The sequence below is a fragment of the Apus apus genome, chromosome 19, assembly GCF_020740795.1.
Source record: "Apus apus isolate bApuApu2 chromosome 19, bApuApu2.pri.cur, whole genome shotgun sequence".
NCBI lineage: Eukaryota > Metazoa > Chordata > Aves > Apodiformes > Apodidae > Apus > Apus apus.
Genome location: NC_067300.1, coordinates 5,584,302 through 5,601,167, shown reverse-complemented (window position 1 = coordinate 5,601,167; position 16,866 = coordinate 5,584,302). Strand labels below are relative to the sequence as shown.

Below are 16,866 nucleotides of genomic sequence, written 5' to 3'. Positions count from 1 at the left end.
GCTCTTCTCTGTCCTGGGTTCACAGCCGTGAGCTTTGCTGGGCTGGGGGAGCAGAAGGGGGAATTCCAGGTGATGGAAGGAGCTGGCTGAAAAACAACAAACCTGCGTGGTGTGCAGCGGGAAACGGGTTTCAACCCAAGTGAGAGAAGGCAGGTTCATCTTCGGAGCTGCTGCCTGCCCTCTACACTGCGGTTTTGCCTTAGGCTGAGCTTGTCTGTTCTTATCCCCCCCAAGCTGTTTGCTCAGACTGGATGAGTTCCTTCCCCAGGAGGTGTTATTCCCCTTGCTAGTGCAGGTACACCCGGATGGCTCAGCTCCTGCAGTAGTAAAAGCTGCCAATCATTGCTAGAAAAGCTAGAAACAGGAAGATGACAGAAGCCGGTGAGGGGAGGAGAGGGGTACAGCAAAATCCTGTAACAGAAAAAAAAAAGTTTCTGAAATAAAAGCCCTTTAAAACATTCCCTGCCTCCAGCTTTGTCCTAGATAGGCTCTTCGTGAGATTTTGCTCGGATCTTGTAATGCTTCCCTCCTCCTCCTGGGTTTCCTTGGCAGCCCTGGCCGAGTCGCTTGGCGTGTGGAGCCATAAAGCCTCTCTGTTCCAGCCTTCCTCCCGGGCCCGGGCTCCTGGGGGTGCTTCGGGACCACCTCGGCTCCTCCGAGCCGGTGCCGGCCCATCCCCGCAGCTCTGGGCCGGGGGAGGCCGGGGCCGAGCGGCTTCCCGAGCCCCGGAGCCGGTTCCCGGCTCGGCGGAGACCCAGCGCGGCCTCGGGATGCCCGGGGCGAGCCGGGGGCTGCGGCAGGAGGAGGGAAGGAGAGAAGGGTGTCCTGGCTGGCCAGACGCCGGGTCCAGCTGCGGAAGGGTCCCTGACGAGCCCACTCCGAAATAAATTAAATTAAATTAAACCGCTATTTAAATATATATATATATATATATATAAAATATATATCTATACCATCAGGATCAAGCGGGATGGAGCTGCAGGGCCGGGTCGCCCGCCCGCCGCGCTCGGCCCCGTCCCCGGCGAAGCGCTGGAGCCTCCGGTTCGGCCTCTCCATCCCTGCCCGGTCCCGGCCCGGTCCCTGCCCGGTCCCTGCTCGGCCGGGGCTGCCCGTCCCGGGGAGGGCCCGGCAGATATTTGACGCATTAGGACTGAACCTCCCGGCCGCGCTGCGCCGTGCGGAGCCGCCACCGGCTTTGATTGAATTCCTTTGAAATCCTCGCCGAGGCTTCCCCGGGCTGCAGCCCGGAGCCGTTACCTCGCCGTGCCCCGGGGAGGGTCCGTCCTGCGTCCTCCGCCCCAAAACACCTTCCTGGAGCCCGGCCGGTGGAGTTGAAACCTCTGCTACAGATGTCCAGACACAATTCTTGGTTCGTACGGCTCCATCGCACAAGAATTGCGTTTGGACAATCAGGAGCGGAGATTCCCGTCCCGGGCTCGCGGGATCTTCCAGAGGGAATCCAGCTGGAGCCTGGAAAACAAGCACACAGGGGCACCGAGCCGCCCCCCGCTCCCTCTCCCCGGCCCTGCCGAGACGCTTCTCCGGCCCCAACAAGTTTCCAGCGCAGCCGCGACGCTTCGCATCCCGATTTCCACTGAACGGCACCGCGAGGGGTTTAATTATATCAACTCGTTTCTTAACCCTCCGAAAATAAAATAATAAAAAATATAAAAATCAACCCTTATTAAAAAAAAAAAAAAGAAAGAAAGAGGAAAAAAAATAATTAAAATAAACCGACATCAAGCGAAAAAAATAAAGAAAAAAAAAAAAGAAAATAAGGCAGAAAACGAAAACCAGCGAATTGTCCCCGCCGGAGCGGCCCCGGTGGAGCGGGGAATCGGTGGCCGGGACCGGCTGCCGGTGGCGGGGCTCGGTGCCCCCGGTAGCCCCAGGGCTCGGGGGGGGGGGGATGCCGAGGGGCTGCGGACACGGACCCCCAGCCCCTCGCTGCTGCGGCCGCCGCCGCTCCTGCCTCGCAGGATTAACCAATTCCAAGCGGATCGCCCTCGAAATTCGGGCACTTTGGAAAAAAAAATCGCCGAAATGTTTTAAATGCCCAAGTAGGGGGGAAAAAAAAAATATTAATAATAATAATAATAATAATAAAAGAAAAAAAAAGAGGAAAAATCCAGGCTTCTCACCCCAGCCCCTTCTCACCGACAGGCTCCCAGGAAGTTGGGAACAAATCCCCCCTTTCCAAGCCAGGGAAAAAAAATCCCGGCCCGCTGCCGGCGCTTTCCCCGCCGCTGCCGGTGGCCGCTCCGCGGCGGGGGCCGGTCCGGTGCCCCCGGGGAACGGGCTGAGGCTGAAGGCGGGCGGGCGGTAGCGGACCCCCGGCGGCCCCAGCCGCCCTCGCCCCGGCGGCCCGCGGGGCTCCGAGTTTCCACGGGGCGCGGAAAGTGCGTCCCGCGGGGGCGGAGCGGGCGGCCCCGGAGCTCGGCGGGGCAGGACCGGCGGGGCCACCGCTGCACCTGCCGCCGGCCCCGAGCCCTGCCGAGCCGCCCCCCGGCTCTGCCCCTCTTCCTCCACGCCGTATCCACCCGGGAGGGTCCCGAAATCCGCCCGGGAGTGATGCGCACACCGGGGCTCTGCGGGCTGCGCCGGGGCCGGGCAGGGCTTTTAGTTGAACGGCACAACAATAAATGTGTTGCAGAGCCGGCGAGAAAAGAATGGGGATGACCTTCAATTGGTACTGGATTTGAATAACACCACGGGGTGATAAATGCCCATTGTGTTTTAGGAGTAATGAATCTCCACTGTCTCTATAGCACAGAAACAGCAGCTGCAACCTGGAGCCAGCCATCTCTTAAAGACACAGCTCCCAAACCCCAGACCCCGGCCCGGAGACCCCGCACCCGCCTGGGCCCGGGGTGAGCCCTGCCTCGGGGTCTCGGCGCCCGGGACCGAGGTTTGCCCCACTGGAGATTGTGGGGGACCCCCCCCGAGTCGTCAGGCAGGGTTGGGGTCCCCCTTCAATCCCCTCCCCGGGTCCTCCCGGGGACTTCCCGGTCCTGCTGCCGCAGGGATGGCACTGCCGGGGTGGTGCCCCGCGGGGTGTGGGGTCACCTGCACCCCACCTCGCACCCCCAAAGCGGGGAGAGTGCTGGGGATAAATAAAGCTCATTGTTTTCTCTTAATGAATATTACCGAGTCGCCAGGCCGGCAGCTGCGGGCTCCGGCCGGGGGGAGCGGGGGCGTCTCCTGCCTCTCCCACTGGGGACCCCCGGCCCCAACTGCTGGGGGTCCCCATAGCCCCTGGGGCTGGCCCCCGCCTTCACTCCTCCCTGCCTGCCAGAGCCTTGGGTGTCAGTGTAGTCCCTGGGGGGTGTGGGAGGGAGCTAAGGGATTTATGGGGGGGGGTCCCTGCCCCTCCTTACCTCTCCCATATCCTCGCACGGGGTCTGGCTGCACTGGGAGGGGGATCGGCCCATGCTGGGAGAGAAACTCCTGAGGTTCCAAGGATGCTTGGAGCTACCAGCCCCACAGAGCTGCAGGGTGACCCCAGTCATTGTCTCTGTCCCCCAGCAATGTCCCTGCCCGTGGCAGGGCCAGGCCCTGGGCAGTGCACAGCCCAGGCTGGGGACAGGCCTGAGCCCTGAGCAGGGACCCCCAGGACAGGGATCTGTGGCTGGGAATTGCCTACCCGTGGAGGCTCATTCCCAGCCCTGGGAAGGTTTTACCCACCCTGCAGAGTCTTGAAGGTGTCCCAAGGCCTGGGAACAGCCATGTCCCCACAGCCCCTGCCCAGTGCCACGGCTGGGCCAGGGGGATGCTCAGCTCCTGCCATGGCTACGTGCTTCCCTCCCAAGGGCTCCCTGCCTCCCCACACCTCCCTGCCAGCGCCAGCAGCAATAAACCCACTTCCTAGGAGCACAAAAATCAAAAGAAAGCTGGCATTAAAAAAAAAAAAGAGCATCAGCAACAACTGCAGGTCCCTGTGCTGGGTTGCAGCCATTGCCTGGGACCAGCTGGCTCTTTGGGAAGTGGGAATCACTGCAGGGAAGCCCTGTCACCCTTCCGGGTGCTCCCACATTGTTTTAGTCCTGGACCTGGCACCCTCCTAACTGCCTTTAATTCCTAACGGGGTCCCCCCCTTTCTTTTTTTTCTTTTTTTCTTTTTTTTTAAGTCTCTTTCCCAAATCTCTCCTGAGTTAATGAAGTTATGTGATCCTATAAATGTTAATTGTCTAAACTTCTCTTCTCTCTTCCCCCCCTCTTTTTTTTTTTTTTTTTTTTTTTTTTTTAATCTCTCTCCTCCTTGCTGCTTTCTGCTCCACTTGTAATAAAGAAAATAACTTGGCTGGTCTTAGCCAGTTGCTTGGCAACCTCAATAGAAAAAAAGAGAACAGAATGTAACCAATCCCGAGACAACCGAAAGATTTTGGTGACATGTGACCTCTCCAAAAAGGGCAGCCTTAAACTGTCCCTTCTGTCCTTTGCTCCTGACCATCAGGGTCTCTCGCCCTCCCCCCCCCCCCCGGGTTCCTTACACCAATAAATATGGATTAGTGAAATACTTTTTCCCACACTGATGAAAAGCCGGGATTGATCTTTCCACCTCCTTTATGTACCAACCTGACAAGTTTCTAAACAAAATTAAGAGGGAAGAGGCGAAAGGAGCCATCCCGGGTTTGGGCAGCCCGGGATCGGATCCTGCCCCGCCGTGGGGACAGGGGGCGGGGGGGTCCCCGACGGGGCGCTGGCGCCGGCCGTGCGGGGCTGTGGTCTGCTCAGCCGCTGTGGTCCTGCCCTCTGGGAGCTGGGCAGCAGGGCAGGAGCTAAAATGTAGTTGTTCTGACCCAAAAAGGGCCCAGCCCTGCGCTGTCTCTGTGTCCTGGGGGGACCCATCCTGCTCCTGGCTGCCGAGCCCCAGGGCTGGCGGGCGGCCGGGGGCGGCGTCTGCAAATGACATCTCGTGCTGGGGAAAAAAAAATAATCCGCAGGAAACTCACCAACACAAAACCAAAATAAAATAATAATAATAATAAAACAAAACAAAGCAAAGCAAAACAAAACACTAAACCCAAACAAACCCAAGAAACACCCCAGAATACGTGGCTTTCTGGTGCATCCCACCGGTGCCCCCTCACCTGCCACCGGATCAGCCCTGGCACGGCCAAGAGACTCAGCACGCCAGGAGCCCCGGCATGGCCAGGAAGCCTTGGCATGGCCAGGAGCCTTGGCACTTCTTGGTCAGCCACAGCACGGCCGTGAGCCTCAGCACGGCTGCCGGTGACCAGCCTCCCGCCCTCCCCCCGGCTCTCCCTTTTCCCAAGCTCCCGGCGCGGTGAATGCCTCTTTCACCAGCAGTTCCCCTCTTCCCAAAAAAGCATCACCTTGCCAGCTCTCTTCCTCTCGCTGGCTGCCAGGAAAATAAAAAAAAAAAATTAGGGCAAGGAGAGGGAGCGAGAGAAAAGCCAATCAACTTGTTTCCAGCTTTTCCTTCAGATCAGCCATCCAGCACCCGGAGAAAAATATTTCTCCTGTAAAAGAATCTCCCTGCTCCGTGCAGGCTCCGAGCCCTTCGGCACCGGGACCGGCTGGAGACGTGGACTCAGCTCGGTGGTGGAGGACACTGTAAGTTGGGCCTCTGGTTAAGCAGCTTCCAGGCTTTTTAGGGGGGGGATTTTTGCCACGGTTTGGGGCTGAATCTCTCAGGGATGGAGGAGGAGGAGGGTCGAGGCAGGAGGCAGGTGGAAAGAGGGGGGGTCTAGGGCGGTGCAGGCTGTGAGGTGCCCGTGCTGGTCGGTGGCGGGTGGTGCTGGGTGCCAGCAGCCCTGGGGTGCACAAAGCCCCTTTGAGCAGCACACAGAGGAGCTGCTCATCCCTCCTTGCCCTGCCCTCAGCCCCAGGACCAGCCCTGGGAGAGCAGAGTGGGACCCCAAAGCTCTGAACGTCTTGGGGGGGGGGCTGATGTGGGCAGAAGTCAGGGCTCTGGGGCTGTGTGTGTCCCCAGGGTGGGGACAGCTGCCCAGGGGAGCCTGGTCCTGGTTTGAGCTCTGACCTGTGGGGTGCCCAGAGCCCCCGGTACAGGCTGGTTCCCAGCCAGCCCCACTGGTGTGGGGTGATGTGGGGACCTGGGGTGTCCCAGCTGTGCCACGTGGGGATGGGGAACCCACTCCGTCCTGCCGTGGGTGGTGGCAACACCCTCGCAGCCACCAGACCCTGGTCCCCAGGTTGGCCACCCGGAAGGCTGCAATAGAGGTTGGGATGGAGAGTCTGATGGGACCCGGTGGGACCCGGTGGGACCCGGTGGGACCCGTGGGCCCTGGTTGAGCTGCCGCCGGGGCCGGCTGGCCAGGCACGATCCCACAGCCCCGCTCCCGAGCCGCCGCCGAAGCCCCTTTTCCCAGCGCCGAGCGCCTTTGTCTCGCCTTTGTGATGGAAAGAGCCCCCCCTCCTAAATCACGGCCCTGACACCCCCATTGTCTCCTTCCCGGGGAGGTTTGAAACTTCCCCCCCCCCGCTTTCTCCCGAGGTCAGGAATGTGGCCGGTTTCTATTGGGACGGAGGAGCAGGGCTGGGTGGGGGGCTGCGGGGTCACGCCGGCTCGGCAGGTCAACCCGAAAACAAAACCTTTTGAAATACCTACTCTCCATCACTGCCAACATTGTCCCCTGCCAGCGGGGGCCTGGCACGGCCCCTCGACGCCTCCAGCCCGGCCGCTGCCCACCCCAGCGGTCAGCATCTTGGGGGGGGGGGACACAGAAGGGTATTGTGCCGAAGGGGACAGCTTTGTTTTCGGTCACAGCTGCCCCGGGTTGGGACGGGACCGACCGCCAGCCCCGCCCCTGGGGAGAGGAGGGAGGGGACGGGAGAGTATGGGTCAGCACATTGCAGGGGGGGACCTGTGCTGTCAGGGTACCCCCCTGTTGCTATCCCTCTGCGAGGGTGCAGAGGGGGATGGAGATCAGCTCCTGGGGTTGGCCTCCTGCCTCAGTTTCCCCTTGTTGAGGGAGGTGTCCCTCTGCCTGCTCCCGGGACTGAAAGCTGCCTGGGGTCCCCTTTGATGGCCAGAGCTGGGGGACACTGGCTCAGGACACTGCTGGCTCTGATGCCAACAGATGTGGTCCAGCTTGGTGAAAAAAAGGGACCATTTTTGGGCCAAGCCAGCTGTGCCACCCAGGAGGGACATGCCTGTGTGGCGTGAATGTGGACCCAAGCATGGCACGGCCTTGCAGGTGGAGAAGAGCATACCACACACCCCCTGCTCCCAGCCCCACTGGCAGAGTATCTCTTGGGTGGGCCAAAATCCCCCCAGGATAGCCAAACCCCCCCTGGATTTTTCCCAGGTGGGAAGATCTGCTGTTTCTGCCTGCAATGGGAGCAGAGCAGCGCCTGTGGTTGCAATGGGTTTAGCAGAGACCTGGAAGGAAAACACAGCTGGGAGGGGAACACTGGCCTCCTGAGCTACCCAACAGCTGGAGAGTGGCAAAAACAGCTGGAACAGCTGGAATGGCTCAGGGTGAGGGGCTCAGGGCAGGGGACATGGCAGGGTCACAGGCACTCCCTTGGGTCTGGGGTCCCTGCTGGCTGGGCAGCCTCAGTGTCCCCACCTGTAAAAGTGAGTTGGGATCATGAGGCTGGACAAGTCAGGGCAGGTCTGGAGGGGACAGTGACACTTGTGCAGCATCACAGTGTGGGAGTGGGGACCCTTGGGAGCACCAAGGGACACCAAGGGGCACCATGGGCCAGGGCAGCTGGCTGGGCCTCCTGGATGTTTTTTCTTGTGAAATAAGTGTTAAAAAAAATGTTGGTGGCCAAGGGACTTGTACCAACCCCTGGCCATGCACACAGACACAGAATCTCTGCATTTCTATATACATGTACTTACATATTTGTTTTCTGCAGCCAAACCTAAGCCTTTTAAAGCAGAAAAATGTGACATTGAAGGAAAGCTGAGCTTTTCAAAGACTGTTGAAAATCCCAGACAATTTCAAGGAAGGAGTGCAGAGAAGCAGGATGTGGCCAAAAGCCTCAGCCCTGGGTCCAAAAGCAACTTTTTTCCTGTAAAGAAACAAACCATCCTAAGGGAAATGTTGCACAGTGCTGCCTGCCCATCACTGCAGGGATGGGAAGATGCTTTTCCAGACAGGATGCTTTGGGGCCTGACGTGGGGTCTGTGTTACAGGTGCTGCCATGGATGGATGTGTGGAGCCAAGGGGACACCCTGAGCCCCATGAGGAGCTGCCACCCCCCTGCCCAGTCCTGCTGCTGGGGTGTGTGTCCTGTCACCCTGTGCCAGCAGAGTGGTGGGGATGGAGGTGCTGAGCTGCAGCATGGAGCTGGGAGGACTGTCACCCTGAGGACCTGGCAGGTAACCCTCCACTCTGCCCATCTACCCAAACTTGCTTGTGGATTTTTTTCCCCATTGTATGGCTGAAGCCTCATGTCAGGTGTCACCTGGCCTGCAGTCAGCTCTGGGGGGCTGCTATGAGCCCTGTGGTGCCCAGGCTGTGGGGGGAAGGTGGGTTGCTAAGCTGGCTGCAAAAGCAGGGACAATTCTGACCTCACTCTGCAAGGGCAGGTGCAGGGTGCTCTGTCCCCCTGCCAGTCCCAGCCCACCTGCCTGCTGCATCACTCCGTGCCTCAGTTTCCCCACGTCAGGTCGCAGACCCCCTGTCCTCTGCCTGCCGGGGGTCGGTGGAGCTGCAGACAGGGCAGCCTGTCCCTCCCCAGTCCCTGAGCCTGTGGCTGGGGTTGTTGTGGGGCTGTGCAGTGGGGGGGCTGAACCGCAGGGGGTCGGGGCTGCTGGTCCCTGGGACAGGGACAGAAGGGGATGAGCACAGGGGGATATAGGGGTGAAGGGATGCAGGGATGAAGAGGAGAAGGGATGGAGTGATATAGGGGTGAAGGGATGCAGGGGTGAAGGAGGGAAGGGATGGAGGGATATAGGGGTGAAGGGGTCTGGGGACACAGGGAGCGGGTTGTGGAGACAACGAGGGGATCAGACCCGGCTCTGCCGGGCCACGGAGCCCTTTGGCTTCCCACCGAGCGCCCGTCCCCGGCCGCTCCCGCCGCTCCCGCTGCTCCCGGCCGTGCCGCGGTGCCGGGAGGTGGCAGCAGCGGCCGGGCCGCGGGGGGCGATGCCGGCGGGGGGGGTGGGCGTCCCCGTGGACCAGCCCTGGACTCCGCGTCCATCCCCGGCCGTTGCCTCGGCTACAGCCCTTCCTGCGCTTGGGGGATCCCGCGGGGGACAGAGGGGCTGACCCCCCCTGCCCAGCCCTGCGGGCAGTTGCACACGCCAGTGGGGTCCGGACATGGGGGATCCGGACACGGGTGGGGTTTGGGCAGTGGTGGGGTTTGGGCACGGGTAGGGTTTGGACACGGATGGGTCCGGCTGAGCCTGGCTCCTGGGGTCTTGCTCCCCCCCCGCCGCTACTCCACATCCCAGGGAGCTCCCGGCCGCGCTGGCACGGAGCCTTCCCTGGAATACTTGTCCTAGCTCGGGCTGTAAACAGTTCCCGACTCCTTACACCCACCACAGGGGTCCCTGGTGCTTCCAGTGTTCTTCCCTCTGTCTTGCTTCTTTCAGGTGCTGCTGGATTGTTCACCCCCTGACCCCTTCACTGCCCGACCCTCCTGGAGTTCCCCGGGGAGCAGGGGGACACGGGGAGCCGACAAGAGCAGCCGCACGGCCGGGCCCTCCCCCCACTGCTGGGGGGCCAGGTTTGGCCACAAGCAGCCTTGGTCGCTTGCCCGGACACTGGTGGCACCCAGAGGGGTGTCCGTCCCTGTTCGGGGCGTGCAGGGAGCTGTTGCTTCCCGGGACACAGTCTCCTCCCCGCCTGCGCCTGCCCCGGGAGCTGACGGCCCTATTTATGGATCGGGTGGTTCATCAGCGGGTTTGGCCAAACGTCCCGAAGGCCGCGGGGCTCGGACACGTCGCGGACACGCCTGGGGGGCTGCGGAGGGTCAGCCAGGGGGGCAGCCGGGGTGGGACACGCTCGGTGGGGTGGGCTGCCTTGGCCTGCCATGGGGAGAGCCGCGAGTCCCCACAGCCATGAGCCCCCCGGCCACGGCCCACCGTGGCTACCAGCCCCCCCCCGGCCACAGTTCCCCTGGCCATGAGCTCCCTGGCTACGAGCCACCCGGCCCAAAGCCCCTCTGGCCATAAGCCCACCTCCAGTCCCCATCCATGAGCTCCCCAGTCCCCATCCATGAGCTCCCCCGGCCATTTGCCCACCCATTCACCTCTTCACCACCCACCGCGGGGGACCCGACCCCGCGCTGACGGGGGGCACACAGGGATGCCTCGGGAAGTGGGGTAGCGGGGGTGTCTAGGGTTGTGGGAGGCTGTTTACCGAGATTGGGCTTTATTTGAAGAAACTCAACCCAAACCCGCCCCCGGGGCTCGCGGAGGCGGCGGGGCCGGGCCGGGGGCGGGGGCGGGGGGTGCGCTGAGCACGGCGGGTCTCAGCCCGCCCCTTCCCCGCCCGCCGCCGCCATGGGCGCCGCGGGGCCGCTCTGTGCCCTGCTCCTGCTGCTGGGCACCGGTACCGGCACCGGGCCCGGCACCGGGCCGGACCCCCCGACTGTGGTGCTCGCCCTCCTGGCCCGTAACGCGCAGCACTCGTTGCCGCACTGCCTGGGAGCCCTGGAGCGTATGGACTATCCTGCCCGGAGCATCGCCCTGTGGTGAGGGAGCGGGGACCCTCAGGAGGAGCGGGGACCCCGGGGGAAACCAGGACCCCAGGGGGAGCCAGGACCCTGCGGTGCAGGGAGTAGCATCCGGGGGGAAGAAGGGGGCTGTGGGGGAATGGGGATCCCCGGGGGGAGCCGGGATGCTGGGGTCACGGGGACCCCGGAGCTAAAGGGGAACCCAATGGAGATGTTGGGGGGGAAGAAGGGTCCTGGGGGATACGGGGAGTTGTGGGGGAAATGGGGAGCCGGGGGTGGTGGGCACCCAAAGGACCACGGGGATGGGGAACTGGGGAGAGTGGGAGGACTGGGGACTCAGGGTGATCCTGGAGTAACAGGGGCCTGGGTGGGGAGAACAGAGATCGGGGGAACGGGGACCTGGTGGAAAGTGGGGACCGTGGGACCTCCGGGAAGAGCAGAGACCCTGGCAGTTAGAGCTCTCCCCAGCCCTAAAGGCTGAGCGGTGGTTCTGCCCCAGGTGTGGGACCCTACAGGGATCCGGGAGGGGCTGGGGGCTGCCCCACGGCAAGGGGCAGGACCCTCCCCTCCTCCGTTCCTGCTGCCTGGGCTCGGGGCGACTCTGCATCTCCAGAGAGCGATGCTGCCTTCCCCCTCGCTTCAGGGTTCAGCCCTGCCCCCCCTTTCCCAGAGACACCCCCCAAGCCCCCTTTTACCGTGCTGTGGGGGTGTGGCTGGGAGAAACCCCCCCCCCCCTCCTCCTCGCTCCTCCGCCGCCACTCTCTGTTGCCTCAGCTCGCTGGAAACGTTTCTGCAGATGATTTTGCGGGTTGCTGAGGCAGGGGCTGGCGGGGGGGGGGTCCTGCTAGGGGTAGCCAGGCAGGGCTGGGGGACCCTTCTATTCACCCAGTGCAGCCCCCGGGAGCTCCCAGCTGCAGGGCTTTGTGGGGTGTTTCCAGAGCAGCTGCCTGTGGAGCTGGGGGGGCACAGGTCCTGCCTTGTCCCAGGGGGTCCCCATGACACCAATGCCCAGAGGGGCAGGTTGGGGCTCTCTGACAGGTTGACGGTGCTGAGGAGTGTGGGGGTTGTCCTGCTGCAACGTGGGGCTCAGCCTCCTCTGTGCTGGGGTCCCTGTGAACAGCATTGCAGAGGCTGGGTGGGGGAGTTGGGGCTGTGCCTGGCAGGGGAGGGTTTGGGGAGGGGGATTTTGGCTGCTGGAGCTGCAGGGTGCAATGGGGTGCATGGGGGCAAAGCTGCTGTGCCCTGCTGCTGTTCATGGTGGGCAGCCACGGGGCTGGGATGGGGAGAGCACAGCTGGGACTGGTGTGGGGGTGAGAGCTGTGGGACAGCTGTGGTGGTGCTGGGAGAGAAACGACCTGCTCGGTTCCTCCTCCTGCCAGCGCAGCCCTGGCTCCTGCAAATTACACATTATAGTTCCAAGTGAGTCCATGGCTGGCTCAGCCCCTCAGCCTCGGGAACGTTCCTAGTGTGGGGAAGGGGCCGTGGTTGTCCCTTCTAGGGGTCCCCAGAGGCTGATGTCCCCTCGCCCCAGGTGTGCCACGGACCACAACCTGGACAACACGACGGCGATGCTGCGGGAGTGGCTGGGGGCGGTGGGGAAGGACTATCACTCGGTGGCCTGGAAGGTGCAGGAGGAGCCCAGGTGAGCCCAGGGGCTCTGGGAGGGGGTTGGGGTGGGCTACAAGGGGCTCCCCAAGCAGCACCCTGCTCCCCAGCTGGGGACACTGCCAGGAGGAGGTGGGTGGGCAGGCAGGGCTGGGCTGACTCGTGTGCTGAGTTTGTGCGTTCCCAGCCAGGGGGGTCAACCCCTGTCTCCCCCCACGCAGCTCCTACCCTGATGAGCTGGGGCCCAAGCACTGGAGCGACAAACGCTATGAAAACCTGATGAAGTTGAAGCAGGAGGCTCTCACCTACGCCCGGGAGCAGCAGGCAGACTACATCTTGGTAAGGGACTTGGGCACTGGTGGGGTTGGGAGCCTGAGGTGGGTGTCCCCCACCCCTCCAGGACCTGTGTCACCCCCTCTCCCCCCCAGTTCATGGACACTGACAGCATCCTGACCAACAACCAGACCCTCAAGTTTCTGATGGCGCAGAACAAGTCAGTGGTGGCCCCCATGCTGGACTCCCAGACTTTCTACTCCAACTTCTGGTGTGGCATCACGCCCCAGGTACGTCCTCAGAAAGCCCTGGGGAAAGGGACACCCCCTCCCCGTGGCAGAAGAGCCCCCCACCACGGAGGCATCACTGTGTCCTACAGGGCTACTACCGCCGGACAGCCGACTACTTCCCCACCAAGAACCGGCAGCGGGTGGGCTGCTTCCCTGTCCCCATGGTCTACGCCACCTTCCTGATCGACCTGCGGAAGGAGGAGACCTCACAGTTGGCTTTTTACCCACCCCATCCCAACTACACCTGGGCCTTTGATGATATCATTGTCTTTGCCTACTCCTGCCTGGCGGCTGGTGAGGGTTTTGGGGGGGCCAGGGAGGGTGGCAGGGGGGGTTTGAGGGGGCCATGGTGCTCACCCATCCCACCCGGCAGGTGTGGAGGTCCAGGTGTGCAACCAGCAGCGCTTTGGCTACATCAATGTCCCCGTGAAAGCCCACCAGACACTGGAGGATGAACATGCCAACTTTGTGCATCTCACACTAGAGGCCATGGGTGAGCGCCCGTGGGAAGTGGGGTCCTGGAAGTGTCCCCTCCCCCAGGGGTGACAGGGACCCAGTGCTGGTCTCCCAGGCAGGGCTGCTGGCCCTGGTTCCTGCCCAGTGGGGTTTGGGTTCCACCAAAGGGGTGTCTCCTCTCTCTGCAGTGGATGGTCCCCCCATGCAGCGCTCCAGGCACATTTCCCTCCTCCCCAGGCCACTCACAAAAATGGGCTTTGATGAAGTAAGTGCCCACTGGTCCCCCGTGTCCCCCTGTCCATCCCTCTGGCAAAGTCTGCCAAGGGCTTTGGCTGAGCCTCCTGTCCCCCATCCTGAGGTGGCTGGGCAGGCTGTGTCCCCACCCTGTGACAACACACCCCCTTGGTGGGGCTCCCCTCTTCCTCCCCAGATCTTCCTCATCAACCTGGTGCGGAGGCCGGACCGGCGCCAGCGGATGCTGGCATCCCTGCAGGAGCTGGAGATCACCCCCCAGGTGGTGGACGCTGTGGATGGGAGGTGACCACGGCGGGGGGGGAACGTGTCCCCACTCTGCTGGCTCTCTGGTGTCACCCTGGGGATGTGGGGGTGCCTGGGGGGAGACACCTCACCAGTGCAGCCTCTTGCCTTGCAGCGCCCTCAACAGCAGCGACATCAAGGTGCTGGGGGTGGACCTGCTCCCTGGGTACTATGACCCCTTCTCTGGCCGCACGCTCACCAAGGGTGAGGTTGGCTGCTTCCTCAGCCACTACAACATCTGGAAGGAGGTATGGGGGTCTTGAGGGCCATGGGGTCCCTCAGGGCCGCCAGCATGGGGCAGGAACCCCATGAGTATCAGCCTGGAGGACCTGGTTAGAGGGGTGTCCTGCAGGGTGAGTGGACACAGTATAGTTCAGCGTGGTGCTGGGGTGGGTTTGTACCCCTGCCCCCTCCCCACAGATCGTGTCCCGGGGGCTGGAGAGGTCGGTGGTCTTTGAGGACGACGTGCGCTTCGAAGCCGCCTTCCCGGCGCGGCTGCGGCGGCTGATGGAGGAGCTGGAGCGGGCACAGCAGGACTGGGACCTCATGTAGGTGCTGGGGCTGGGGGGATGTGGCGTGAGGATCCCCAGGATCTCCCCTCATGGCTTCCTGGCCACCCCACAGCTACCTGGGGAGGAAGCAGGTGAACGTGGAGGATGAGGAGCCCGTGGAGGGCGTGAGGAACCTGGTGGTGGCCGGGTACTCCTACTGGACCCTGGCCTATGCCATCTCCCACCGCGGGGCACAGAAGCTGCTGGCTGCCAAGCCCCTCTCCAAAATGCTGCCAGTGGACGAGTTCCTGCCCATCATGTACGACAAGCACCCCAAGTAAGGAGCAGGGGGTGCAGGAGTGGGGCTGGTGGGGCAGCACGGCCGTGACAGCAGTGGAGCATGTGTTTCTTCTCCACCATCACCGTCCCACCCCGTTCACCCCCCCCCCCCGAGTTACTCATGCTGGAGGAAAACATCTGTAGCATGAGCTCATTCCCCCCCCCCCGCTGCCTGGCTGCTGGCCGCTGGAAAATGGCCCTTTGCCAGTGCTGGGGGGTGAGGATGGTGGTGGGGACAGGGCTGGAGCCCCACGCTGGCCCCACATGGGGGTCTTGTCCCCATAGCAAAATGGGGAGCAGCCCCCTCCATCTCAGTGCTGGGGGGCTGGGTGGACCCCCACCCATGGTTGTGGGTCTCAGCTCCATCTTGGGGCACCTCCCTGCCCCTCTTCCCGAGTGAAGGGGTCAGTGGTGAGGCTGTGTCTGAGGAGGAGGAGGCAATTTAGAGAGGGGGGTGAGCACTGGGGGGGCCAGGTGTCCTGGGGGAGAGGGGGTGGGAAAACCAGCGGGCAGGATGGTGAAACAGGGGGATTAGGAGTGTAAAAGAGAGGCTGGAGGTGGATGGAGGGGAGGATTAGCACTCTGGATGTGGACCAGGAGCAGCCGGCAGCCCCGTGCTCGCTGGATAACAGCACCAGACAGCCCTGGCCTGGGGCCAGCTGGGGCCGGGACGCTGAGCCAGAGACCCCCTCGTGCCAGGGCTGGCCCCGTGCCCCTCAGGCTGGTGGGCAGAGGTGGGTCCTGTCCCCCCCACAGCCCCTCCGTGGTCCCTCTACAGCCGTGCTCTGCGGGCAGCAGCAGCACAGGGCACCCCCCAGCTCTGCTGCCTTCCCAGACCCCCTCCCCGGTACCCTGTGTCCCTCCCCTGGTGCTCAGGACAGCTTTCCCAGCCCCTTTTTCTCCCCCGTCCGGGCCATTCTCCGTAAGTCAATGTTTTCTCTCGGGTCTGTTCCACCTTCCTCAGTGAGGATTACAAGCAGCACTTCACCCCCCGGGACCTGCTGGTGTTTTCAGCTCATCCTCTCCTGGTTTATCCCACTCACTACGCCGGGGACAGCAACTGGCTGAGTGACACCGAGACCTCCACCATCTGGGACGACGATGCCAAGAAGACCGACTGGGCTGGCTCTCAGAAGAGCCTGAGGGACTCGCAGAGCAGCACCAGCCACCTCCGTTCTGCTGCCCGTGACGAGCTGTGAGGGTGAGCGGAGCCATGGAGCCTGGGTGGGTGGAGACAGGGACAGGGGACCGAGGGGCTGGGCAGCACCTCCCTGCCAGCGCTGCCTTCTGATGTGTCCTGGCCACCTGGATTCTTTTTGCTGCGCTGCAGCAGCTCTCCCCATCAGACTCAAAGCATCAGGAAATGGAGATGAGACCTTCTCCTGCAGGGAGGAAAAGGGATGTGGGACATAGATGTCCCACCTGGGGCTGCGTCGGGCTGTGGAGGGACCAAGGGACTGGGTCCTGCTGCTCCCCAGTTCCTCAAACAAGGAAGGGACAGTGTTCCTTTTCCTCCTGCTGAAGCCATCCAAGCTTGGAGAGAGCTGTGGGCATCTCGCGGGGGAAGGTTTCAGCCCCTGCTGCCCCCCGGACCGGCTCTCCCCGGGGCTGCAGGGTGGCCGTGCAGGCGAGCTCCGGCGCTCGGCCCCGCGGCAGCAGCAGCAGCAGCAGCACGGCCAACGGGTCAGACATGCCCTGCCCTGTCTGAGGCTGCTTGTGCTGGCAGCACAGCCTCCCTGGGAACAGCCAGACCGGGGCAGGCTGGAAAACAACCCTCTGCTACAGGCGTGAACGTGTCAGGGCTGCTCCTGCCCGGACCGCTGACATTCGCGTCCTTCCCTCCTAGGGATGAGGGATCGTGACCCAGCTGGGAGCACCGGGGCTGCTCTCCTGCTCCTGCTCGCTCCTGCCTGAGCCGTGGCTGCCCTGGATGGATCCCCCCGGGGTCCTTTGACTCTGCACATGCTGAATCCACCCAAAGCAGGATTTGTCCACAGGGCTCCTGGAGAGCCCAGTCCGTGCCAGGGGGACCCGGGGAGCGCCGTGCTCTGTCTCTGCTGAGGACACGTCTCCAGGACCACCTGGGCCATGCCAACTCTGCTGTCTCCCATCAGCATGGACTTTGGGAGTGTCTCTCAGGCTGGGGGCTGGCTCCCACGGTGGCACATGTGGCCTCCTGCCACCAACTGGGCTTGTCCCTTGCCTGTGCTGTCAGGGAGGATTAAAGCAGACTGTGTTTGAGCTGACATTCCAGC

The 16,866-nt window shown here is 62.8% G+C and overlaps 2 protein-coding genes across 2 annotated transcripts; both read left to right on the top strand.

The window, feature by feature from the left end:
• The first annotated feature begins 5,402 nt into the window (after window positions 1-5,402).
• On the top strand, window positions 5,403-10,117 carry LOC127392702 (basic proline-rich protein-like). The gene is made up of 3 exons (XM_051636938.1): window positions 5,403-5,577; window positions 8,132-8,317; window positions 9,536-10,117. Exons 2-3 carry the CDS (start codon window positions 8,144-8,146, stop codon window positions 10,115-10,117), a joined length of 756 nt encoding a protein of 251 aa, XP_051492898.1. The 5' UTR covers window positions 5,403-5,577; window positions 8,132-8,143.
• A 372-nt stretch (window positions 10,118-10,489) lies between these two features.
• Window positions 10,490-16,857, top strand: CERCAM (cerebral endothelial cell adhesion molecule). Its single transcript, XM_051636904.1, has 13 exons — window positions 10,490-10,638; window positions 12,152-12,262; window positions 12,447-12,564; window positions 12,654-12,788; window positions 12,878-13,082; window positions 13,162-13,281; window positions 13,433-13,509; window positions 13,675-13,781; window positions 13,897-14,029; window positions 14,202-14,329; window positions 14,406-14,609; window positions 15,576-15,812; window positions 16,458-16,857. Exons 1-12 carry the CDS (start codon window positions 10,607-10,609, stop codon window positions 15,808-15,810), a joined length of 1,605 nt encoding a protein of 534 aa, XP_051492864.1. The 5' UTR covers window positions 10,490-10,606; the 3' UTR covers window positions 15,811-15,812; window positions 16,458-16,857.
• The last annotated feature ends 9 nt before the right edge of the window (window positions 16,858-16,866 follow it).